General features: G+C 40.4%; 2 protein-coding genes across 6 annotated transcripts in view; both read left to right on the top strand.

Moving 5' to 3' along the window:
* Nucleotides 1-8,167: 8,167 nt before the first annotated feature.
* Nucleotides 8,168-25,949, top strand: part of kdm2aa (lysine (K)-specific demethylase 2Aa) — a 45,976-nt gene continuing 28,194 nt past the window's right edge. The window contains exons 1-15 of one of the 4 annotated variants that reach the window (XM_028453258.1): nucleotides 8,702-8,741; nucleotides 9,041-9,089; nucleotides 9,503-9,641; nucleotides 11,035-11,113; nucleotides 11,197-11,243; nucleotides 18,037-18,215; nucleotides 18,863-18,969; nucleotides 19,040-19,133; nucleotides 20,078-20,231; nucleotides 21,104-21,219; nucleotides 22,170-22,296; nucleotides 23,444-23,661; nucleotides 23,729-23,806; nucleotides 25,027-25,157; nucleotides 25,268-25,391. In XM_028453258.1, coding sequence (XP_028309059.1) covers nucleotides 9,054-9,089; nucleotides 9,503-9,641; nucleotides 11,035-11,113; nucleotides 11,197-11,243; nucleotides 18,037-18,215; nucleotides 18,863-18,969; nucleotides 19,040-19,133; nucleotides 20,078-20,231; nucleotides 21,104-21,219; nucleotides 22,170-22,296; nucleotides 23,444-23,661; nucleotides 23,729-23,806; nucleotides 25,027-25,157; nucleotides 25,268-25,391 — 1,629 coding nt within the window. In that variant the 5' untranslated portion in view covers nucleotides 8,702-8,741; nucleotides 9,041-9,053. The other 3 variants (XM_028453340.1, XM_028453425.1, XM_028453500.1) reach the window with 3 other exon arrangements.
* LOC114467421 (uncharacterized) lies at nucleotides 13,931-16,987 on the top strand. Of its 2 annotated transcripts, XM_028453751.1 has the most exons (6): nucleotides 13,931-14,050; nucleotides 14,229-14,531; nucleotides 15,416-15,579; nucleotides 15,760-15,903; nucleotides 16,352-16,650; nucleotides 16,776-16,987. In XM_028453751.1, exons 1-5 carry the CDS (start codon nucleotides 13,942-13,944, stop codon nucleotides 16,580-16,582), a joined length of 951 nt encoding a protein of 316 aa, XP_028309552.1. In that variant the 5' UTR covers nucleotides 13,931-13,941; the 3' UTR covers nucleotides 16,583-16,650; nucleotides 16,776-16,987. The 2 variants fall into 2 exon arrangements, with proteins under 2 accessions (XP_028309552.1, XP_028309628.1); XM_028453827.1 differs by lacking the exons at nucleotides 16,352-16,650; nucleotides 16,776-16,987 and adding an exon at nucleotides 16,009-16,179.

Below are 25,949 nucleotides of genomic sequence, written 5' to 3'. Positions count from 1 at the left end.
AATATTTATGGTGTGGACGTCTGAGCATTTTTTCTGTCACTATACCCATAGATTAAAAAAATGTAATAAGAAAGTTGATCTGAAACACATTTTAATAATTATTAACTATGTATGTATGAGACATAGAACTGTAACATGGTTCACCAGGTTTGCTTTTAATTAAATTGTAATTGACAGTTTTCATGAAATTTCTACGACAATTACAATTATACCTCTTGCATCCTCACTAATTACAATTACTAGTGCAGTGCCTGTAGGAAGTATTACTTTTATAGAAAAGTGGGAGGTTTCATATTTAGCACTGTAATATAGGCTATCATATATATATAGTGATAGCCTATTTTTATTTTATTATTTTTATTATTATTATTACTCACCTTAGTTCCAAACATTGCTCACTGAGGACACCTGCTGGTCAATATTTATGGGGTGTTTTTGTAGGATATTAGACCCACTTTAGTGATTTTTAAAAGCCCTTTGTGCAGTCACTCCTGTAGATTTTACACAGTTGAGCTGTTCTGCAAAGCTGTGTTTAAGACAATTTTATGAAAGAATTAATTAATGGTATCATTGCAGTCCAAACAAATTTGATTTTGCTCACTCTTGAACCAAGCAGCAGCCATGTTGAAAGTCTCAGCTCAGTCTGAGCCTGATTTACAGAGATATTTGAGGAACACACAGACAGAGATTCCTTGCTTTTATAAATAGATAACTATGTAAGTAATGATCAATTACACGATAACAATTCTAATTGAACCCAACCCTGGTCAAACTGTTTGTTTTATTTGTATTGATATGGGCCGTAGCACTGTGCCAATGCTTATGCTACTGACTACATAATAATAATCATAATCATCATCATCATCATCATCATCATCATCATCATCATAATAATAGTAGTAGTAACCAGTTGGTCTGTAGCTTTCTTTACTGGACCTGTGTTTATTTAAACTGATAATCAATAATTGGTGATAGAAGCTGTAAAGGTCCCAGAGTAGATTAAATATGAGATGTGCTAGTTATAGGTACAAAGCTGCTTTTTAATCAATCTGACACTGCCTTCAGGTGTTCAACTGCTTTATATTTTTGTGTGTTTGGTACAAAAATGTAAATTTTTGTTATTAAGTGTAGAGATGCATATTATTGAGAAAAGCTGTATTTTCCAAAGGTGTTATTACTGTCACATTGGATTTGTGTTACAAAATAATAAACAAATCTATATTGTTCAGTGTTTAAGATGCTTTTCAAACAGAATGTTGTTGGAAACACTTCCTCATCTTCACCAGTGGAAATAAAAACATCTGTTTTTCATTAAAAAATCTGCTCCAACACTTGTTTGTCATCATCAATATATAAAAAATAGTTCCCTTTAATGATCCACACCCACACAGATATTTACACAATTCACTACCCTGTCATGAGTCATTCTTTAAGTCCTGAAGGTGGTTGAACACAGACATGTACATTGAACAACAGTCATGTGGAGACAGGACCATCTATATCAGAATCATAATCAGAATCAGAAATGTTTTTAATGGCCATGTACAGTTTTAAGGACAGTACAAGGAATTTGTCATGGTAGTTGGTGCACAAAACAAACAACAAAAAAAATTAAAAAAAGCAAAGAACAACCCAGCAACAATAATAATAATAATAATGATCAATATAAAGGATGAGGGATAAATAAAGGATAGATAGAGAATAAAGGATAAATAGGATAAATATAAATATATATATATATATATATATATGCAGTGCAGCAGATAATGTCATCATGGAGGTGGTGATCGGGGGGGGGTTCAGTGGGTGACTTGGGGTGTGTTGATGTGGATGGTGGCAGAGGGAAAGAAGCTGTTTTTGTGTCTGGAGGTTCTGGTCCTGATGGACCTAAACCTCCTTCCAGAAGGGAGAGATTGAAACAGTTTATGACCGGGGTGAGAGGGGTCGGCCACAATCTTTCCTGCACGCCTCAAAATCCTGGAGGGGTTCAGGTCCTGGAGGGAGGGCAGATTGCAGCCGATGACCTTCTCTGCAGAGTGGATGATACGCTGCAGTCTGGCCTTGTCCTTGGCCGTAGCTGCAGCGTACCAAATGGTGATGGAGGAGCAGAGGATGGACTGGATGATGGAGCTGTAGAAGTTCACCATCATCTTTGTTGGCAGACTGAACTATGGGGGGAAAAAAGGGGAGACATTTTTGGGGTCCATCCATAAAGTCAGTCAAATTATGGTCCATTGTTCTATGAATCTGTGTAAATGGTGAATGTGGGTAAATTGGCAAAAATAATCATGAAATATGGTGAAAAGAGGTTAAAAGTCACATTAATGGGTCAACATATGTGACATTAGGTGTAAAAGTGGTGGAAAGTCATTAAAATGTGATGTAGAATAGTCAGAAATGTGATTAATGTAGCAAAAATATATTAAAAGGATCAAAAATATGGCAAGAAAAAGTGGTGAAAATAGGTTAAAATATGGTGAGTTTGGTGTAGTTGTAGAAAAAGGGTAAAAAATAGTTGAGAACCCCTGGTCAACAGAGAAGTCCAACATGTATTTACAACAAGCCAAATAAATATGATGAGAGCTTTAACAGAATGAGAACAAAGAACACAAATTACAAGAACAAAAAACAGTAGAGATCAATTAAATTGAACCTTTTTATTTTGAAATAATATGTACAGCATAGAGCAAAGTTACAAAATATAACACATTTTTTCATGTGGGAGCACCCAGAGAACCGTACACCCTAACCCTAAACAATCACTCACTCACATGTAACATGATAAAGAAAGAAAGACAAAGTGGTAGAGAAAGGAAGGAAGTGAAGTGAGTAGAAACAGAGATTAAAGTGAAAAGAATGAAGTGTCTATTGTCCAATCCAAAGTGAACTTTAAAAACTGACGACTCATTCTCCGCTTTCCTTTCTTTGGTTCTTCCTGGACTTCAGTCTCCTTCTGTTCTGATGAGAGATTGTCCAGATGCTTTTTGGCTTTGACAGAGGACGTATCACCCTGGTCCTCCATCTCACTCACTTCTTTATGGAACTTTCCTCCAAGCTTTCTGTCTTATCTGACATATATTCCTTTCTCCCTTTGAGACCAGCAAAGAGCCATTGGTCCTCGTCCTGGTCCATACTCTGACCCAGTTCCTTGAATAGTTCTTGGTCCTGGTCCATCTCTGTAGAGGGTTGGGAGCATTCAGAGACCTGGTACTGGAAATCTGGGTTCACGGTGCAGAACTGTCAATCTGGTGTGGACTGGTAGTGGTAAACCACCCCAGTATTGGGGTCTGGGTACAGTGGGTAAATGGGTTGACCATAGTGGACCCTACCAGTATGGGGGTCTTTGTATGCTGGTATTAACCGCTGAGGGAGCTGGGAGTAGTCCACCATACTGGTGGTCAAACCAGCCGTGGTTCGCGTTTGTCTGGTCAAATCAGCTGCACGTTGTTTTCTTGTGTGCGAATATACCAACACTTACGGTAATCACAATGAGACCGCCCTGCAGAGCTGCTGGTAGACAAGAAACATTTGGGATGATTTCACCCAACTTTGATGTAAAATAAAAAAACTTTTTGTGACGAAGTGAGTCTTAAACTCCACTTGTCCCTGTAGTTGAACAGCACACACTCTGTTCCACATACACATTTACAAAACTACATTCATCCTTACCTGCTCCATGTGGCACCTAAAAGGGGAGTGCTGTCAACATTTCCTGGTTTTATACTCCAGACTGGTGAGGTCATTGGTGACCTCACCAGGAGCTACGCCCAGTAAGGGGATGGGCCAATGGGTGGGCCTGAGAATAAAAGGCAGGTGTGTGCTTTGTTCGGGGTTGGTCCATTTGTGCTTGGTCTTTGGAGGAAGACACGTCATGGTACCAGCACTCTGTAAATGTTTGGGAGGCACTGTAAATAAAATGGACACAGATTTTACAACTTCCTGCCTGAGATGTCTCTTCATTCACTTTAAATAGCCACTGAAAGCCACACTACCTTACAAATGGTGGCAGTGGTGGGATCCAGTTACTGAAGAAGATGCCACCAAAACGCAATCCACATGTGAGTAAACTTAATGAAGTGCCAGAAGAAGACCATGCAGATGGGAGTCAGGAAGGAGCATTGGGAGCAGAGCTACTGACTGAGCATGCCCCACAGCCAACTCCAAGCATGGCTGATATTGCAAACCTGCTCCACGGCCTGGTGAGGAAGCAAAATGAGCATGATGCTAGATGGGAGCAGGACAAGTTGCAGCAGGAGAACCGGTGGCAGTCCATGGAGCGCCGGGTGGACCAGCTCCAGCAGGAGGTGAAAGCAGAGCATCCAGACCAGCAGCCTGTGGTGGAAGGAGCAGCAGCTCAGGCAGGGCCCCCCGTTTTGCCAGCTTTGGTGAGGATCCCCAGCGGGAAAGGTCCTAAAATGCAGCCATATCAAAATGATGAAGACATTGATCATTATTTGACAACGTTCGAGAGAATTGCCACAGCCTGCCAATGGCCAAAGGGAGAGTGGGATTTGTACTTGGCCCCACTTCTAAATGGCAAGGCACGAGCTGCATATGTGGCTATGGACGTCACAGAAACAATGGACTATGTCAAAGTGAAGAAAGCGGTGCTGGAGAAGTTTGAAATAAGTGCAGAGACCTACAGGATGCAGTTCCGATCTACAGAGGTGAATGAGGATGAAACACCCAGGGAGCTGCAGTCCCGGCTGAAAGATCTCTACGACAAGTGGATGACACCAAGAGAAAGAACGAGGGAGCAGATCGGAGATGCTATTGTGCAGGAGCAGTTTCTGAGAATGCTCAACCCAGAGTTGCGCACATGGATCAAGGAGCGCAAACCCTCCAACATCAAGAGAAGCTGCAGAGTTGGCAGAAGCATTCCTGTCTGCACGGCGCTCTTTCAAAACCTCTATTTCTACTAGAACCAGTCTACCTCCTCCGTCTCCAGGAGTGAGTAAACCTATGGGTGGGAGTGGGTTTAGAAGTAAAACCCCTAGACCTCAGTTTTCAAACCCCAACCCTAGATTTAGAGAGTTTAAAGACAAAAGCCCTCTGGTCTGTCACTCCTGAGGTCAAATTGGTCATTTTAGGTCAGAATGCCCCGAGCAGCAGGTCAGTAAGACATTCATGTGTTTGGGCCCGCAACCTCGGTGTGTCCTAGAAGAGATGTCTCCACTAATTATTGATGAGGAAAGAACTGTCTGTGTTTTTATAGATGACAAACCACATGTTGCGCTGTTAGACTCAGGCAGTAGCCGCACCCTCATTAGAGAAGACTGTCTGCCTAAAGATGTCACTTTTAGGGGTAAAATGAAAATGTGGTGTGTTCATGGAGACAATGTGGACTATCCTATTGCTAATGTTAACATCCAAGTTGAGGACCAGCAGTATTTACTCTCAGTGGGTGTTATGTCCAAACTGCCCTACCCAGTTATACTGGGGCGGGACCTGCCCATTTTGCGTGAATTAATAGCAAAAGACAGAGCGTCTTCATTGCAGCTATGGGCTAGGTCAGTGGCTGAAGAAGAGGAATGTCAGGAGCTGTTCTTCCCTTCATTAAAGGAAGACCAGTCACTACCCGATCTTGGCCACCTCTCGTCAGACCGGAAGGAGGAGCTACACCAAATCATGGATCCAGCTCTGTTCAGCACAAAACCAGGCTGCACAGATCTCATCCAGCATGACATCAGGCTCCGGGACCCCAATCAGCAGCCCATCAGAGACACCTCATCCAGGATCCCGGCTAAGCTGCTGCCTGCTGTAAAGCAAGAGGTGGAAGATATGCTGGCCATGGGAGTCATTGAACATTCAAAAAGTGAGTGGTGTAGTCCTGTTGTTTTAGTCCCAAAGAAAAATGACCCAAGACAAAGATTCTGTGTTAATTTTTCTAAGCTAAATGCAGTTTCAGCCTTTGATGCATATCCAATGCCCAGAGTCGAAGACTTAATTGAGCGTTTGGGCAATGCTAAATTTCTCACTACTCTTGATTTATGCAAAGGCTATTGGCAAGTGCCATTATCTGACACCTGCAAAGACTTAACAGCCTTCAGAGTCCCAAGTGGGCTTTATCATTTCAGGACAATGCCTTTTGGACTCCACGGAGCGCCAGCTACATTTCAACGGCTGGTAGATGAAGTCCTTAGAGGTGCAGATGGCCACACGGCGGCTTACATCGATGACATTGTGGTATTTAGTGAAAGTTGGGAAGATCACATGGAACACTTGAGTGATGTTTTTCACAGAATCCAAAGGACCGGACTGGTGATGAATGCCCGAAAGTGTCACATTGCTAAGACTGAAGTGGAGTATTTGGGGTATATCATCGGGGGTGGTGTCATACGACCTCAGGTTAGTAAAATTGAAGCACTACTGTCCTACCCACCTCCAACAACCAAACGCAGAGTTAGATCCTTCCTGGGATTAGCTGGCTGGTATCGCCGCTTTATTACGGATTTTTCTACAAGATCAGCCATCCTTAGTGATTTGACGCGCAAGTCGAGTCCAAACAAGATAAAGTGGACCCCTGAATGTGATTCTGCATTTAGAGACCTCAAAAACTGTTTATGTAATGAGCATGTTCTTCAATGTCCAGATTTCCCCCATCCTTTCATTGTGCAGACAGATGCATCTGGAGTAGGACTGGGAGCTGTATTGCTGCAGGGTGATGGAGAGTACCAAAGACCTGTGCAGTACATAAGTCGTAAGCTCTTTCCCAGAGAGACAAGGTATTCCATGGTGGAGAAGGAGGCCTTGGCGGTGAAATGGTCACTAGACACTTTAAAATATTACTTGATGGGAGATGAGTTTATCTTAGAAACGGACCATCGAGCGTTACAGTGGATGAACAAAATGAGGGACAGTAATGCAAGAATAACCCGATGGTATTTGTCTTTGCAGCCCTTTTGTTACAGGATCCGATACAGGCCTGGAAATAAGAATGGTGTGGCTGATTTCTTGTCTCGTTCCTATGAGGTCTGAATTTTGTAAGGGGGGGGGGTGTGTGACGAAGTGAGTCTTAAACTCCACTTGTCCCTGTAGTTGAACAGCACACACTCTGTTCCACATACACATTTACAAAACTACATTCATCCTTACCTGCTCCATGTGGCACCTAAAAGGGGAGTGCTGTCAACATTTCCTGGTTTTATATTCCAGACTGGTGAGGTCATTGGTGACCTCACCAGGAGCTACGCCCAGTAAGGGGATGGGCCAATGGGTGGGCCTGAGAATAAAAGGCAGGTGTGTGCTTTGTTCGGGGTTGGTCCATTTGTGCTTGGTCTTTGGAGGAAGACACATCATGGTACCAGCACTCTGTAAATGTTTGGGAGGCACTGTAAATAAAATGGACACAGATTTTGCAACTTCCTGCCTGAGATGTTTCTTCATTCACTTTAAATAGCCACTGAAAGCCACACTACCTTACACTTTTTTCCATAAGTAGTCCATGATTCATATTTTGATTAACTTAGCACTTCATAGACTACTTGCATGAATAATATTGAGCACTTTTACTGTGTACTTTTTGAGTAATCCTCTGTCAAAATCCTGTACAGATCACAAATTCTGGATATTTCACCCAACTTTGACGTGGAATTAAAAAAAGGGTCCTTTTTTTGTCTTTGCCTGTGGTTTTGTTGTTTTGTCAGTTTTGTGTTTTTGGAGTCATTATGTCTGTTTGTGTGTGTGTGTGTGTGTGGGGGGGGGGGGGGGGGGGTGCATTCTTGTTGTAATTTTGGGGATTTTTCTGTAATTTTCTGCATCTATGTATTTACCTGTCATTTTGTGTATTTTTTGTGTGTTTTGGCAGTTATTTTGTGTATTATCATGGGATTTATATTCCTTCCAAGTTCTTGAAATACAATTTTTGGGGATTTGTTTTGGGAGCCGCACATAATAAGACCGAGGGCCACATGTGGCCGCCGAGCCGCCAGTTTCCTATTCCTGCTTTATCTTGTTTGGAACATGTAAAGTGTATTGGCTAAAAACCATAAATTTTCCAATTAAGATTTGAAAAGTACGCGATACGGAAAGATTTATTTAAACTTATTTTACGTGATGACTCTGTGTTGCGCGTGCACGCCGTTCCCACTTTTCGCCCTGACGTCACAGCCGCCATTTGACAGACAGATCCTTGTAGCCAATCACATTCGCCGTTCAGAAGGCTTCGGCCAATCGGCGACGCCGGCGCTGTTTCCGGCTGTCCTTTTATGGAAAGCAGCAACTTCCGGTCCGTTACATGAGCCTGAGGAGCAGCAGCTACGTTAGCTACGGTAGCTAACGGAGCTGGGGAACGATTCACATCTACGGACACCTGAGGAAGTACCGGCACCGGCTCTGACTATGGGGGTAAGACTGGACTGGAACACTAAGAGCCGTACGGACTTCATTAGTGAATGTTGATAATGTGCTGCTCCGTGGGTGGGGGGCGGTGCTTACTGCTACTTACTTCTGATTGATTGTGTTTTCATCCAAGAACAGAGAACAATGCTCACGTGGAACAACCAATAGGATCTTAGATAGGTGCATCTAATTGGTTCCCGATTTTCTCCTGTCCAATCACACGTTCAGATAGTTTGGTTGTCCCTACAAACACCGCAATCATTGTTTGGTTCACAACCAACTTCCGGTCAGCGGGTTGCACTGATTGGTCTAGAGCGCTTGTTGTGGGCGGGTTTTTGTGATTGGCTGAGAAAATGGCGGCTGCTCGTACACAGACTGAGTCCAACGACAGAAAAGAAGAGGCAGGAGGCTGTTTTATTGTATAATATTAACAACTACGTGTTCTTATAGGTTTAAAATCGAGTTTTTATTCTTGGAAAGTTGTTCGAAGGCAACATTAGTGGATAAAGACAACAAAGCTACGAAGAGAAGCTTGTATTTTCATTTCTTTCTGTGGAGCTGATGCTTCAGGACTTTTACAATATTTTATCTTTCCAGGGTTTGTTCATGAAACATCTGTTCAGAGCAGATATCAGTGAGGGTAGTAGATATTACATATTATATTACAGCATTCATCTCACACTGTTTATACTTTCATAAGATTTAACACAACAATGGACGATTCCAAGCCAGGACACAGCAAAAGACTGGTAAGATCAACTGGAACACAGAGGTCAAGGGTTGTCCATGACGCTTCCATTAGGGCTAGTTTATATATTTATATTTATTAATGTGACTTTCTTTCAGCAGCCCAGTCAGTTAAAGGCCTGTACAACAAGTTGAACCTTATATTTATTTTATATTGTGCATTGTTGGAATGTCAGCGCTTCATTAATGTTATTTATTTTTGTAAAAAAATGTTTTAAGCACTAGTATTAATGTATACAATTGCAAAGTTTTAATTCTAGTGAGCTAAGTACATATTTATAGCCACAAAAGTTCTGTTCCAGTTAACCAAAATAAAAATCAATTTGTTTCCCCCCATAAAATTATAGCTTTTCTGAATCAATTCCTACATTTATATCTCCGTAACCAATCTCCACTCCTCTGTGGCCTCTCCTAGCGACCAGGTACCCGCAGGCGTTACCATGACGACTGTATCTCCGATGAGGAGATTGATGGAAGGAGGACGTTTGACCTGGAGGAGAAGGTCAGCAGTCAGAGGTTCCACTCTGACAGGATCCTCCGTATGGAGGGAAAAGGTGAGAGCGCACTGTTGTGCACATGCTCAGAGTTTAAGGTAGAAACTGCCTGATAGACCCAGTGGTTCTCAACCTGTTCAGCCAATGACCCTCCAAAATAAAGGTCCCAGAGAGCGGGGACCCTCCAAAAATAAAGGTCCCAGAGAGCAGGGACCCCCACTGTAGCTGAAGGTGGTTGAACACAGACATGAACATTGAAGAACAGTCATGTGGAGACAGGACCATCTATAAGGGGGAATAAAGGGGAGAGATTTTTGGGGTCCATCCATAAAGTCAGTAAAATGATGGTCCATTGTTCTATGAATCTGTGATAACCACATTTATTTATTCATCTGAATAATATCCACTGTTATCCAGGAACGTTTATTATTATTATAGTCATTTAAAGATGGAAATCATGGTTTTAATCACTAATAAAATGGGTTTAAAGCAGGGTTGGGGTCAATTATAACTGTAATGACATAATTGATTACAATTATGACGTAATTATAATTTTAATTGAAAATGTGTTGCTGTTGTATTTGTAATTACATTGTAATTGAGTTTAGATAATTAACTTTGTAATTGTAATTGCCATGAAAATTTGATAAAAATTTCCAATTATAATTTAATGCTAAACTAGTGAACCATGTTATAGTTCTATGTACAGTTCTACACATGTAGTTAATAATTATTCAAATATGTTTCATATCAAGCTTTCACACGTTACCATTTAAAAATAATATAGAAATCTCAGGGGTATACTGACAAAAAAAAGGCTCAGACTTCCACACCATCAATATTAAAAGTTATATAATCATTCATTATGAAGCCTAACAAGGTAACCAATGGATGGGAAATAATTAGATGATTGATATTAGTTATTAGTGTATTTTACCGATATTTAGGGCCCGTGAGCATTAGAGATGCTAACACAAGACGAATGTTAACTTTTATTAAGTTATTTATTTCAGGCTCAGTAATTGTGATTAATTGTAATTGAAAACATAATTGTAATTGACTTTCAGAGGATAAAAAATAATTGCAATTTAATTGTAATTAGAAAAATGCTGGTCACTGTAATCGTAATTGAAGTCTAATTGCACATGGGTAATTGAAAAATGTAATTGACCCCAACATTGGTTAAAGTGTCAGAAATGGGAGAAATGTAGCAAAGATGCATTAAAAGGAGCAAAAATATGGGATGAAAAGAGGTTGAAATATGGTGAGTTTGGTGTAGTTGTAGAAAATTGGTAAACAAATAAGCAAAAATGGGCTCAAATTGTTCTCAAATATTCCTAGCTTCTTAAAGGCATCTGGCAACCCCCTCCCAGTGTCTCGCGACCCCAAGGTTGAGAACCCCTGTGCTAGACATTAGCAGGAGACTGAAGCCTGTGAATCTCCACGGTTTCAGATTTCACGTATGAGTTCATTCAGAGAGGCGGCCTGAAGGATCCCATCCTTTTCAAGAAGCCTGATGGACTCGGCATCAAGTAAGCCCCGCCCCTTTTCCCTCTGTGTTGTCATGTGTTAATTCAGCAGCTTCGTGAACACATGTCTTATTGTTGCTCTACAGGATTCCTGACCCTGACTTCAGCGTCAATGATGTCAAGATGTTTGTGGGTGAGATGATCATCGTCACCTTTACAACTAACAAAGAGTTCATGAAAAATATCTCCAGGAAACTATTTTCAGATCATGACAATGTGGCCCTCATTTATCAACCGCGTGTACACGTGTGTAGATGTGAGTTCACATTGTGTCGTAGGACAGGACCAACATCACAGTGTACCAATGATCAGGTGTTGATAAATGCTTTGGTTGAATTTGATTGTCATTAACATGTTACGCCCTTAAATATTCCTGGTTCAGAGGCCCCGCCCACTGAGGTCAAACAAACACTGGCAAGAAAAGAAATCCTCACATATGGGGAGGAGAAAAACAAAGATGTTCTTTTTCACAGTGTGAAAGTGGACTTAAAGAGGTAGAGTTTAGCAGAACCCCTGTGTGTTTGACCCTGTAGGGCCACCGTACAGGGTTCTCACCAGGCTATTTTTCACAGCATAGGGGGAACGCATGGTGCACGAGCGAGCACCACTGGTGCGGACAATTTTAAAATGTATAACTTTGTGAGGGACAAATTTTGTGAAGTAAAGCTAAAGTTGGGTTTGGTTTTGTTGTTTTTTAATCTTTGTTCCAGCTTTACCTTAAAGCTAAAAGTTATTAGTTGAATTGGTGAAGGTGATGATCAATGTAGTTAGAGAGTTAATCATACTTGGTATATTATATAGAGAGACAAGAAATCATATTTTATTCAAAAGACTGATTTCAAAACATGCTTTTCAAATATAAATGAGGTATTATGTGGGACCTGCAGTAATATTGGAACACACACACACAAATAAATTTCACAGCCCTCAACATAATAATTCAGCTGAAATAAAAGTTTGCAATAATAAAAGTTATGCTGTAATAAGCCACACCCACTTTGACCAATCGCAATTAACTTTGAGATACAGGAGCGAGATATACATTTCCCATATTTGCACAGGGTTCCCGCGGGGTCTTAAAAAGTCTTAAAAGCATTGAATTTATGAATTGGGAAATAATACCTTAAAAAGACTTGAAAAAGTCTGGAATTTTGATATCTGGGTCTTGAAATTTGTGCAGTAACTTCAGGTATCACATTTACCTCTCTAAAGTTTCCATTTGTCAACCACTATTATTTTGATTAAATACCGTAATAGCCTAAATAAACAGTGGCGGAACCAATAATTGAGAACGCAACGCCGCCCGGACCCGAACACTTCACTTTGCGACAGACTGACCTAAACTTCTCTCTCAACGTCCTCTCGTCAACGTCGACTGGGACGCACATCGCATGTAGACCCACTTCATGCTGAGGTTATGGGGAAATGTAAATTTAATGAAGCGTGGCAAGATAAACAAGCATTTTGTCACTGGTTAAAACCGGTGGACAACAACGTATTTGAGGCTTTTTGTACAGTATGCAAAAAAAAGATTCAGCTTGGTAACATGGGTGTGAAGGCTTTGGAGTCTCATGCCAAGTCAGGTAAGCACATCAACTCTATCAAAGCTAAGGAGAAAACACTTTCCATCGACGGAGTGTTTCAACCTGCTAACGTTAGCCAGCTAACTGTTAACGTGCCTGAAGCAGAAGATAACGTTAACCAACCAGCTGCTTGCGCTAGCACAGCCCCTCCAGTTACGACCGAAACTAACGGTAGAGTGGATCTGCGCACAACTTTTGGATTCACACCTACAATGAAAGCAGAGGTGTTGTGGACTCTTAACACCATCGCCAAACATCAGTCCTACAATGGAAATGAGGGTATTTCAGAGCTTTTCAAAAGCATGTTCCCAGATTCCGACATCGCTACCACGTTTACTTGTGGGTCCGACAAAACGGCATACATAGCCAAGTTTGGTTTAGCGGTTCACATCAAAGAGGAATTGGTGTCCAAAGTAAACAAATCGCCGTTCGTTCTTATGTTCGACGAGAGCCTCAACGAAACAACAAAAACAAACAGCTGGATGTGCATGTTCGCTTCTGGGACGAGGGACAGGTTCAGTCCAGATACCTGGGCTCCCAGTTTATGGGACATTCCACTGCACAAGACCTGCTGTCACATCTCAAAGTAAGCATAACCTTTTTTATTCTAAATGTTTCTCAATCTATATTGATATAATTTTGTGGGCACACATCGTCCTGTAAAAGCAATGTCACATGACCAATTATGTACTTGCCTTAACAATGTTTATTTTTTATGTTTATGTACTTGGCAGACACTTTTATCCAAAGCAACATATAAAATACATAAAAAACAATCACTATAAAAATTCTAATAACTTATGGAAAGAATAATGTTGGTACAAGTAGAATACATAAATGGTCGTCTGTAAGGTTCCTAATCAGTCCTTTTTCATAGCACAGATGCACAAGTGAACAGATGTGTCATGTACTCTAAAAATGTTGGAATTGATTCAGTAAATTTTTTTGCTCTTTTGAAAATCTAAAATATAACTGACCCAAGTATACAACTGTGCCTTATAGTATAATGACGTGTAGTACTAGTATAGTGTGTGTGTGTGTGTGTGTGTGTGTGTGTGTGTGTGTGTGTGTGTGTGTGTGTGTGTGTGTGTGTGTGTGTGTGTGTGTGTGTGTGTGTGTGTGTGTGTGTGTGTGTGTGTGTGTGTGTGTGTGTGTGTGTGTGTGTGTGTGTGTGTGTGTGTGTCTCTCTCTCTAACAATGTGTGCTGCTCATCTTGAGTAATCAAATGCAACCCTTTTTAAGGTATGTATGGACAAACTGGACCTCAGACACTTGGTGTCCATTTCAATGGATGGGCCCAGTGTGAACTGGAAACTCTTCGACATTTTCCAGAAAGATCAATCTGAGCAGTACGGAGGTGAGGAGTTTATAATGCCATTACTGTGTGTGTGAGTATGTATATGACCCATTTGTAATTATAAAAATTAATTTTATTTGTTGTGCACTTTTACATTGAATAAACTATTTAAACGTGCTACAGAGCATTGCTACATAGAATTTGTTTTTTAATATCAAGTTTCCAATGAAACCTTCAGGTGTTCAGCTCATTTGTGTGGGGAGCTGTGGCTTACACACGCTACACAACGCATTCAAGTGTGGGTTCAGTGCATGGCAGCTGGACAAGTTGCTGAGAGCAATGCACACATTGTTTCACAATGTGCCTGCCAGGAGAGAGGATTACATCACCATAACCAAGTCCAGTGTGTTCCCCCTGTCTTTCTGTGCCCATCGTTGGGTAGAAAACCTTCCGGTTGTGGAGAGAGCCTTGGCTGTCTGGCCATCACTTCTCCTGTACATGGAAGCTGTGAAAACAAAGAGACTCTCCAACCCTGGGACAGGTAGGCCCTTCTTAAATGCTGTGAATAGGTCTGTGACTGTGTCCTAATCAGTGGTGGAAAGAGTACTGAAAATCTGTACTCTAGTACAAGTACTGTTACTTTGCTAAAATATTTCTCAGAGTAAAAGTACTGGTGTTAGAGAAATACTCCAGTAAAAGTCCAAAGTAATCAGAGTATTAGTTCCTTTTAACGGCTGATGTCACAGTCACTTCTCCAGACTAGGGCTGGAAATTGTGTGTTTTCCTTTACCAAAAGTTAAAACACCAACAATCTATTCATCATTAATCATTGATAAGATACAAAACAAGTGTTTTTCCCTCATTTTTCCCTCATTTGAAGTTTTTATTTCCTTATTCAGTAAATGTCTCCGGCAGACAAAAAACTAAATGACATGAGGAGCCGCGACTATTGATTAAATATCCATGAATCCATTTTAACTGGTTAAATTCTTCATTCAGAATCAATGAAAGATCAATCATTAACGTCCATTTTTTGTTTGGTTTTGTTTTCCGTCCTCATGACCCGGTTTCCATCGGCTTGTTTGCTATCAGATCACCTTACTGGCTACAAAAATGCAGATAAAAGCTTTGGATAGGAATTAAAATTGGACTCAGTACTCAACTATGATTTTAAAAGTAACTTAGTAGATTACATGGATTAATGAATACTTACAGTAAGTACAAGTAAAACTACAGACTTGAAAATCTACTCATAAAAGTACAACTACCCCCAAAAAACTACTTAATTACAGTGATCTGAGTATTTGTAATTAATTACTTCCACCTCTGGTCCTAATCCTGGTGTTGGTATGGCCTTGTCATAGTTTTTGTAATATGGCTAAGTTGAAATTCTCCTGCCTCTCTGTCTGTCTGTCTCTTTGTCAGCATCCTATGACACAGTTGCAGCAGCCATAAAGGATCCACTCATCTTGGCCAAATTGCAGTTCTACGCAGCACTTGCCAGGACCTTCACTCCCTTCTTGAAAAAATATCAGACAGATAATCCTGTGCTCCCATTCCTCCCCAAGGATCTCACCGAGTTGATGATGGTGATAATTTACATAACGTTATAATAACCACTGATTGGGCTCAGTTGATACATTTTAACAACATGGGGTTTGTGGTTAGGATGTCTAGAAATAGTGGCTACATTGTGCATCATCATCAGACAATTTGATGTTGGTGATTAATGTGCCACACCCGACATTTCTGTGTTTGTCTGTTGACAGAGTCTACTCAGACGTTTCATAAAGAGAGAAGTCCTCCACGATATCACTGCCCTGCAGCTGACCAAACTGGATGTTACAGACAAGACCATCTGGCTCAGCCCACAAGACATCAGCATTGGTCTAGGTGCAGAGTCGGTCCTTAAGGTAGTGTGATGTTTTCAAAAGATCGTTTAACAAATGGTTAGGCTGAACCAGGTCAGTGAAGACATGTTCTATATTCATGGCTAATTTCTCTGTAGAGCATCAAAGGTGCAGAGCTCAGGGTGCTAGAGTTCAAGAGAGAGTGCATGCAGGGACTGTGTAACATCATCAGGAAAGTGCAGGACAAGAGCCCCCTCAAGTATCTGACTGTTAGGCAGTTGGTGTGCCTGGATCCGTCAGTAATGTACAGAGAACCCGAAAGATGCAGGAATCACATGAAAGGGCTTGTTCAGAGGTTTCTTCAGGATAAACAGCTAACTGATACTTCTGCAGGTAGGAATAAGAGGCAAATTATAGACTTCACAAGAATTTATCCTCAATCTGATTTGCTGGTAATGCCCAATGATTTATCAATGTTTTTCTCTATTTTTTCTCATCTGTTTTGTCATAGGGGACGTCATACTGCAGCAGTTTGACAGTCTCCTGTCCTTGGAGAGCAGGAGTGAGGACTTCCTCTCCTTTCCTCCCATGCAGAAGAGGCTGGACGTCTTCCTGTGCAGTGCCATGGAGCCTTATCCAGAGCTGTGGGCCTTCTGCAAGAAGCTGCTCATCCTCTCCCACGGCCAAGCTACGGTTGAACGTGGATTCTCCATCAATAAAGAGGTTGAGTCAGATAACTTGAAGGAGGACACTGTGGTCACACGGAGACTGGTGTGTGACTACATCATACAACATGGAGGTGTTACCCAGGTAAGATGACCCCTGCCTGGACTAGTAATATGTTGTTGACTTAAAAGTTGATAGAATCAACATACATAGTTGGTCTCTTGAGTTTGTCACTGACTCTGGTTCTTTTTTCTCAACCCGATACCCAGGTTCCACTCAGTAAACAGCTACTGGCAAGTGTAGCAAGAGCTAGGACAAGGTATCGTATCCATCTTGAGACCAATAGAAAGAACAAGGAGGCAAAAGACCAGGCTCTCAAGAGGAAGGAGGCAGAGGACTGTCTTCAGGAGTTGAAGGTGAAGCGAAGATGCATACAGGAGGTATCTGAGGGTCTGGCTAGGGATGCGGACAGGCTGGCTGAGGAGGCTGAAGCAAAGGCAGGGAGCAAAATGGCTGACCTGATCACCAGGTCCAACATCCTGCGGAGAGGCCATAAGGAGAAGTTGGCAGAAATGGCTCTCCTTGATAAAGAGATCACTGCTAAGAGTGCAGAACTTAGGGGTTGATTGTGTGATCGTAATCTTATTTATTGTTGAGTTTATTTTAATTGTGTATTGCTCAAGAGTGTACTCCCCATATTCCCAGCATGGAATAAGTAGATTGGTTAATGTTAGCAATGTTAAAAAAACAACTTAACTGTGTTAAGCAATCTTTTTTTTTTTGTGGTCTGCTGAAAATTTCTTTGGTTTTTCACACCTCTGTTTGGCTTGTTGTCTGTGGTCTGTGCTGTGGTGTTGTAGCGTAAGTAGGCCTACTCACTATTATGCTGCAATATTACATAATGCTTTACGCAGTCCACATTTTCACATTTGTTTGAGAAATAAATGATCAAACAAAAAAAAGTGTTTTTCTTTGCCGGTAGGTCTGTGAAATATGCCGTGAAATAGGTATTAAATTTTTATATAAATGGTCTTAAAAAGGACTTAAAAAGACTTGAATTTGACTTGAAGAAACCTGTAGGAACCCTGTTTGCAGCGCCCCCTAGTGGTGTGAATTATTAAAATTTTGCTTAGGACAGGAGGGGAGCGGGCAGTGCACCATAATAAGCGGTCCCCGAAACATTTCCTTGTTTTAACCCGATTCTGTCCATTTCCGCGTTCAACAGTAGATTCCGTTTTTATTGGTTGATTCCGTTATTCCGATTTTATAGGGCCATAGTGTAGTTGTTGTTAGCGCACTCAGAGACTCGCTGTAGCGCATACAAGCGTGTGTCCTGTAACCATCTGTGATTGGATTTTAAATTTAATCTGATTTATCGCTTAATTTATTGACCAATTAATAAATAATCGTTGATTGCAGCTCTATTGGCCAATAACTGTGAGAAGTATTGATCAATGCTGATTTAAATGTAATTGAATTTGTTGGTGGAGTGATGCTGGACCTCCAATGCTAACCCTAACGTGGTGTCAGGCAGCAGACGGATGATCGACGTGATGGACGTGAGCACTCAGAAGGGGACGGAGATGTCCATGGCCCAGTGGACACGCTACTATGAGACCCCCCCATCTCAGAGGGACAAGATCTACAACGTCATCAGCCTGGAGTTCAGCCACACCAGGATGGACAACCTGGTTCAGAGACCCACCACGGTACGCACACACTACACACACACACACAAACACATTTTAACACACACACACTCTGAGCGATATATCACAATTTTTTTCATTTGCAAAATTGATGATTGATTTGCTCGCGCTACATATCAATTTTTTAATATTTTATTTTTTCCATTTTTTTTTTTTTCGAAACATTTTCTGCTTTTTCACTAAAATATGCAGGTATGTTTTCACAGAAATGTTGTCACTGTTTGTTGAAGGAACCAATATATTGTTTACTGTAATATTTCACTATAATGATGTCACTGGTAATAAAGACCATATTTATTGTTTACATAAAGCACTATTAGAGATACTTATTAGTTTACATTGGTATGTTGACACTTATTTACAGAAATGTTGCACTAAAATAGTGTCACTGTTCATAGGACACTTTTTATATTTATTGTCTTTTCGAGATATAAAATAAAAATGTAATGTTTTCACTTAATCTTTTTTTTTCTTGTTATCATAGATTATCATAGATTGATTTCTGACCAATATATAGATAATCGCAGTATCGTCATATCGTGAGATAATCGTTATCGTGAGCTTGGTATCGCGTATCTTATTGTGATATACCCAGAGGTTCCCACCCCTAGTTGTGTGTGTGTGTGTGTGTGTGTGTGTGTGTGCAGGTGGACCTCATAGACTGGGTGGACAACATGTGGCCTCGTCATCTCAAAGAGAGACAGAGAGACTCGACCAACGCCATCACTGACATGCACTACCCCAAAGTACAGAAGTAAGGACCGGATCCACAGCACACCTCTAAAGAGAGGGCCTGAGTTAACGGCTGCTCTGTATCTGTGCAGATACTGTCTGATGAGTGTTGAAGGCTGCTACACTGACTTCCACATGGACTTTGGAGGAACCTCAGTATGGTACCACATCCTCAGAGGGAGTAAGGTACAGCATGATATCATAGAAATATATCTATAGAAATACTGTACAATATACATCTGGATGTTTTTACTCTAAAGTCCCCCCAGGTAGAGCATTCTGTAGTGATGGATCCATCAACACCGATGGAACCAGACAGACGCTGTGTCGGTATCGCTTTTAGAAAAAGTCAAGTGATCGTAGGCCTCAGCAATTAATCGATTTTTAAATTAATTCAAGTTTTTTGTTGCGGACGATTTAAAAACCTGAAGCAGCTGTGGCTACATTTTAGGTTACCACCACCAGTATGATTGATATGAGTTACTGGCGTGAATGAATAAGGGTTTCTATGAAGCACTTTGAGACTTCTTGAAAACAGCACTATATAAATCTAAGCCATTGTTGTTATTATTGTATTTGGCAAAGACATTGTTCTCGTTGGAGTTCTTCACTCAAGGTCATGTTTAAGGTCAATGTCAGTCTTCTGTTTTTCTGCATTATTGCTTTCAATATAATTAGTATAAAAAACAAATCCAGTTACAGGTTGGCATTTTAGCCAGTTTTCATTTTCCAAATACGTTTCGCCTTGCAAATACATGTCTTGCCTAGTTATTGTTATTATTATTAATAATAATAAAAATATATACTTTTTTCTTCTCTTGCTACGGTGCACTTTTTGTCCCTGCAAATGCACACACAGCTAACCGCTGTTAGCTCTGCTAACGAGAATGAGACAGAACAGCGAGAAAGGGAATAATATCGTCAGTTTCTTAGGAAAACAGTGAACACCCACTTATCTCAAACATCCACAGCTTCACTATGCTTCATCTCTTTATCATGACTCAGCAAACATGCAACCAATTTATCCAAGATGGTGCTGACCAGACTTAGTCTAATCACGCTTCCTCATTTATCCTGGATGTGTTTATCCCACTTTTGTGTTGTGCAATACCACCCTGGTCTCTTTCCAGGTGTTCTGGCTGATCCCTCCAACCCCTCAGAACCAGGAGCTTTATGAGAACTGGGTGCTGTCGGGGAAACAAGGAGACATTTTCCTGGGTGACCGAGCCACAGACTGTCAGAGGGTTGAACTGACGCAGGGCTGCACCTTTGTCATCCCCTCAGGTACATGATGATGATGTTAAGGCTGGGCAACATATCTAGTTTTTAATAAATATCAATATAGTTATTTAAGAGATAAAGCATAGGACTATATCGTAATATCAATATAATTCACATAACATTAAAAGTTTCTTCTGTAGAGCCAGTATATCTTTTTCTCATCTGTCTATCTTAACCCCCCCAGCTCGGTCCCTGCAGCGACAACAGAGTTGAATGAAGTTAGTAAAAAAATAAATAATGGTTTAATAATTTGGAAATGGTTTTGCCTCAGAATGTGTGTGCGTGTGCTCTGTAGAGATCCAGAGGTCATCATTACAGTGTGTGTGTGTGTTAGTAGTGGTAACTGTTATATTATAATACTTGGGGTAATAGTTTCTGATAAATTCACAATTGTCAGTAATAATAAATAAATAATTGATAGGTAATTGCAATAATTAAAAAAAACTGTACAGCACTTTGATCAGCTCAAGTTGTTTTTATTAATGTGTATTTTATTATAAAATTAGTTTTATAAATGATGATATTGTTTTTCTGTCTCTGTGTGACATGTGTCTTTAACTGACTAACTGAAATATTGTAAAATAATGGTTTAATGGTTAATTAAGTTAATGATTTTTTTAGATTTACTATGGGGTTTGCCTCTGAAAAAAGAAACTAACAGGTACACTATGCTATAATAGTTATGTGAAACCCCAATTACATTGAGTAGTGCCATTCTGGTACAATTGTATGTATCAAAGCATCATCTCAAGGCAAGGGCAAAATATTGAGATGTTAAAAAAAGGCCATATCGCCCATCCCGAGATGATGATGATGATGATGATCAGAGCTCATAGTGTGCGTGTGCGTGTGTGTGTGTGTGTGCTCTCGCTCAGGGTGGATCCATGCTGTCTACACCCCCGTGGACTCCATGGTGTTTGGAGGGAACTTTCTCCACAGCTTTAACATTCCAATGCAGCTGAACATCTCAAACATAGAGGACAGGACACGAGTACGTTACAGCTGCCTCTGATTATTTATTTCTTATTCATCTGAATAATATCCCCTGTTATCCAGGAAGTTTACTATTATTTGGGCCATATTATCAGAATAAAAATCAGAAAATACTTTATTAAACCCCAAGGGGTAATTAGAACGGCATATTAAAAACAACTCTACTAATAATAATTATACACGCACAAAAAAGCAAGACTACACAGAGAAAATGTACCACTAAAAATAAGGTACAAAATATTAAAAAATAATAATAATAATAATGATTACAAATAAATAAAATATATATACATATATAAACAGATTTTTATAGTATATAATCATCTTAAAGGTGGAAATCCTGGTTTTAATCACAAATAAAATGGGTTCAAAGTGACCAAAAATGGTGGAAAAGGTGGTGAAATGTGATTTTAAAAGCCACAGAAATTGGTTAAATTAGAGTGAGCAAAAACAGACAGAAAAAGTGGTAAAAAGGATTCAAAGTGTCAATATTGGAACAATTCGTTTAAATTGGCAAATAATGGGCATGATAAATGGTTAATGTGGTTAAATTGGCAAAAAATTGTGAAAAGAGGTTAAAAGTGACAATAATGGGTCAACATATGTGACATTAGGTGTAAAAGTGGTGGAAAGGGTTTAAAAGTGCTGAACGTGTGTAAAAATTGCATTTAAATGTGATGTAGAAGTGTCAGAAATGCAAGTAATGTCGCAAAAATACATTAAAAGGAGCAAAAATATTGCAAGAAAAAGTGATTAAAATAGGTTAAAATGTGTTGAGTTTGGTGTAGTTGTAGAAAAAGGATAAAAATATGCAAAAATGGGCTCAAATTGTACAGAAAATAATCTTATTCTCATTCTCAGGCATCTGGTCACCCCCTCCCACTGTTTCATGACTCCACAGTCAAGAACCTCTGAGTTAGAAGCTAAGCCCCTCCCTCTGCTCCACAGGTCCCAGGGAAGTTCCGCTACCCGTTCTACTATGAGATGGGCTGGTACGTGTTGGATCGCTATGTCTTCAGCCTGACCAACACCTCCTACCTCACCCCAGAGTTTCAAAAACACTCTCTGGGCATTGGTAGGTGAACCCTGAATAATCTCTCCTACATTACTGATTTCAGATTTTGTACACTTGATCTATTCGCTACTTAAAGCTGCAGTATGCAAGTCATTTTTGGCATCATTTGGTCAAAAATCCATAATCATTTTTGAGCATATTGTAATCAAAGTGTTCCGAGTGGATAGTGAATCTCTTCTCCTTCTCCTGGCTGTAAATGAAGTTTATAAATCCAGGAGCGTGATGCTGGTTGTCAGCCAATCAGAGGTCTTTCTACAAACATGTGTGCCCTAAGAGCGATCACAAAAGATACTGGTAATGGAGGCTAAGTTTAGGTTTCGGTTTTGAAACAGAGTGCATTCTACATACTGCAGCTTTAATGTTCACTAGTGTCACTCTCAGGGTTGGGGTCAACTACATATTACAGTTACAATTACGTCTTCAATTATCCATGTTCAATTATGATTACTTTGACCAGCATTTTTCCAATTACATTTAAAATTACAATTACAAGTCTAATACAATTACTACAGTTCAATTAAATTTATTTACAATTACTGAGCCTTTTATAAATAACCCTTATTAAACGTGACCTTCCTCTTGTGTTAGCTTTCTGTTAGCATCTCTAGTGCTAACGGGTCAGTGTGACCCATGTCTTAAATCAGCTGTAAAATACACTAATAAATATATCATCTAATTAGTTTATCATCTATTGGTTTCCTCGTTAGGCTTCCTAATCAATTACATTATTGGTATTAATATTTATGGTGTGGGTGTCTGAGTATTTTTTCTGTCACTATACCCATAGATTTATATTTATTTTAAATGGTAAAATGATCCTGAAGAGAAACGACAGAAACATATTTTAATAATTATTAACTACATATATCTGAGACAGAACTGTAACATGGTTCATCAGGTTTGTGTTTTAATTCAATTGCAAATTGACAGTTTTTATAGAATTTCCATGCCAATTACAAATTCAGTTATCTGAACTCAAATACAATTAAACTACGATTACAACAGCAACATATTTTTTCAATTACAATTGTAATTAGCTCATAATTGTAATTATCAGTTAAGTGATTACAATTGTAATTGAGGCCAACCCTGCTCCTGCCTTTAAGCTTTTTTCTGACTGAAGTGTGTTTTTTAATATCTTATAAAGGTCTGAAGAAACCTCCAGACTCAGGCCAGATCAGGGCTGTGGAGGACGTGGACGATGGAGACAAAGAGTCGGACAAGCCCCCAGGTAAAGTCCACCTGACCCCCCTGGAGCTGGAGGGACTGTGGAACCTGGTGGGTAAACTGGAGTCTCTGCCCTCCAACAAGAAGTGTGTCCCTGCTGGAATACACAACGCCCCCGCACTCATCACCCACATTAAGGTGCGTGTATGTGTGTGTGTCATAAGCCATCAGCTCTTCTCTGATAATGTGTGACCTCTCCTCACAGGCGCTGCTGAAGGAACACGCCAACGACAACGCCAAACTGTCCTACACGGGAAAACCTATCGTTACGTGGCCAAACAGGGCAAGCATTGATTCTTCTTAGCGATCCTCCACTGTTTTTACAGATGTGTCCTAAAACCTTTTAAATGTCCTTATTAGTAGATCTATGTCTAATAAAACACTATTATGCACTATATTCATTTAATCACCTTTTTAAGATGGTACTACTTTACAGTTTTAGAGCCTGTGTTCCTCCATCTTGAAATCACATGATTGATGATGTCACACGGCCCCACCGCCTGTAAAAAGCCCATTGTTTTCTATTGAAGTGAAACATTCAGCCACATTTTTAGATCATTTAACGGCTTTTTCAGTGAAAATAACAACTTGTGCTACTTTTGGTTGGAAAAATTAAGTATGTCAATGTAAGCCTCTTTTGTTTACAGAAAGAGGATAAACACAGGTGAAATATTTAAGGACTCCCACTCAAAAGTCCTCCTATCCTCAGGATAGGTCTGTGATTTACTCTCTAACTTCAGCCACCAGAGCGTGTCTTCTTCCCTGCTTCATTGTCTACTACCAAACCTCAGAGTTGGAACTGCCGCCCCCTGTGGTCATAGATTATTTTCAGGTCACAACTGTGTTTATCCTCTTTCTGTAAACAAGAGGTTTACATCGACATCTTTCATTTTTCCTGATTTTTTTAGAGCAACCAAAAGCAGCACAAGTTATTTTGACTGAAAAAGCTGTTAAATGATCTAAAAAGCTACTAAATCTGGGGTGGCCAATCCTGGTCCTCAAGAGCCACTATTAAGCATGTTTTAGATGTTTCCCTCTTCCAACACACCTGATTCAAATGAATAACTCATCATCAAGCTCTGCAGAAGCCTGATAACGATCCTGGTCATTTCAATCAGGTGTGTTGGAAGAGGGAAACATCTAAAACATGCTGGATAGGGGCTCTTGAGGACCAGGATTGGGGACCCCTGTACTAAATGATCTATAAATCAGGCTGAATGTTTCACTCCAATAGAAAACAATGTAATGTTTACAGGCAGTGGCGCCGTGTGACATCATCAATCACATGATTTCAAGATGGAGGAACACAGGCTCTAGAACTGGAAAGTAGTGCTATTTTTAAATGGTAATAAATCAATTATGTTAGACCTAGATCTACAAATGAAGACATATAGAAGGTTTTCGGACACATTTCTAAAAATAGCGGAGGATCCTTTAATGTCACTACAAAGGATGACGTTTTTCCTTGTGTGTGTGTTTACTGTTTCTGTTCCTTTTCTCCAGCCTTCATGGTACCAGCCCCCCCCTCCTCCACCTCCAGCACCACCTGCTCGGCCCAAGCCTCCCTCCACCCCCGTCATGGCACGTCCTCAAAAACCAGCATCCATGTCTGTTCTGAGGCGACGCAGGGTCAGGTAAACACACTGGATCAGACTCATTGTTATTGTTATAGTTGACTTCCTGTCTGTGGATGTGGTGATGCACTTGGAGGATTTAATCAGCATTGGGATATTTCTGTGTGCAGATGTAAGCGCTGTGAAGCTTGTATGAGACCTGAGTGTGGAGAGTGTAACTTCTGCAGAGACATGAAGAAGTTTGGAGGACCAGGGAAACTCAAACAGACCTGTGTGCTGCGACAGTGCCTGTCTGTAAGGAAGCTCGTCTTACCCTTCCTCTTGTGTTAGCATTCTGTTAGCATCTTTTATGCTAACAGATCAGTTTTGACTCATGTCTTAAAGTAAAGCAGAACTAAGTAACTTGTGCTTAGTGCTCCCCCTAAAGGTCCCTTTTGGTTATGTCACTGTCGTAAACATTTTGCACCTCCCGCCCCCGGCCCCACCCCACAGATACATGCACACCCTTGCTCTCCTAAGACAGTAGCAACTGATCACTGAAACATCCTAATGCAACAATGACACTAAGGGTGATTTCACACATATAGTCCCATGTGAACAGTATGAAGAAGAGAGACAAGTAAAATAAATGATGTGAGAGTGATACGGAAGGGAGTGTGGAAACGTGTGTGTATGTGCTGCCTGACAGAGTGCTGGTTTGCGAGTGTGTGTGAGTGCCTTTTGTGCACTCACACACACTGTGTGTTGCTGCTGAGCTGTCACTGATGGAGTTGCTCCGTTCCTCAGACAAAGGTCTTGGCTCCGCCCTGAAATAAGTTTGAGAAAAGTGAAATTGTAGACAACCGTGTGCAT

Source organism: Gouania willdenowi, chromosome 1 (assembly GCF_900634775.1).
Source record: "Gouania willdenowi chromosome 1, fGouWil2.1, whole genome shotgun sequence".
Classification (NCBI taxonomy): Eukaryota; Metazoa; Chordata; class Actinopteri; order Blenniiformes; family Gobiesocidae; genus Gouania; species Gouania willdenowi.
The sequence above is the reverse complement of the archived record's forward strand: the minus strand, read 5'-3'. Positions and strand labels throughout refer to the sequence as shown.

Excerpts from the sequence above, each read along its gene's own strand:
- LOC114467421 (XM_028453751.1), top strand. The coding sequence starts at position 13,942 with ATGGACAAACTGGACCTCAGACACTTGGTGTCCATTTCAATGGATGGG. Across the intron at positions 14,532-15,415 it reads ACTCTCCAACCCTGGGACAG|CATCCTATGACACAGTTGCA; the intron begins GTAGGCCCTTCT and ends TCTCTTTGTCAG. Across the intron at positions 15,580-15,759 it reads ATCTCACCGAGTTGATGATG|AGTCTACTCAGACGTTTCAT; the intron begins GTGATAATTTAC and ends GTCTGTTGACAG.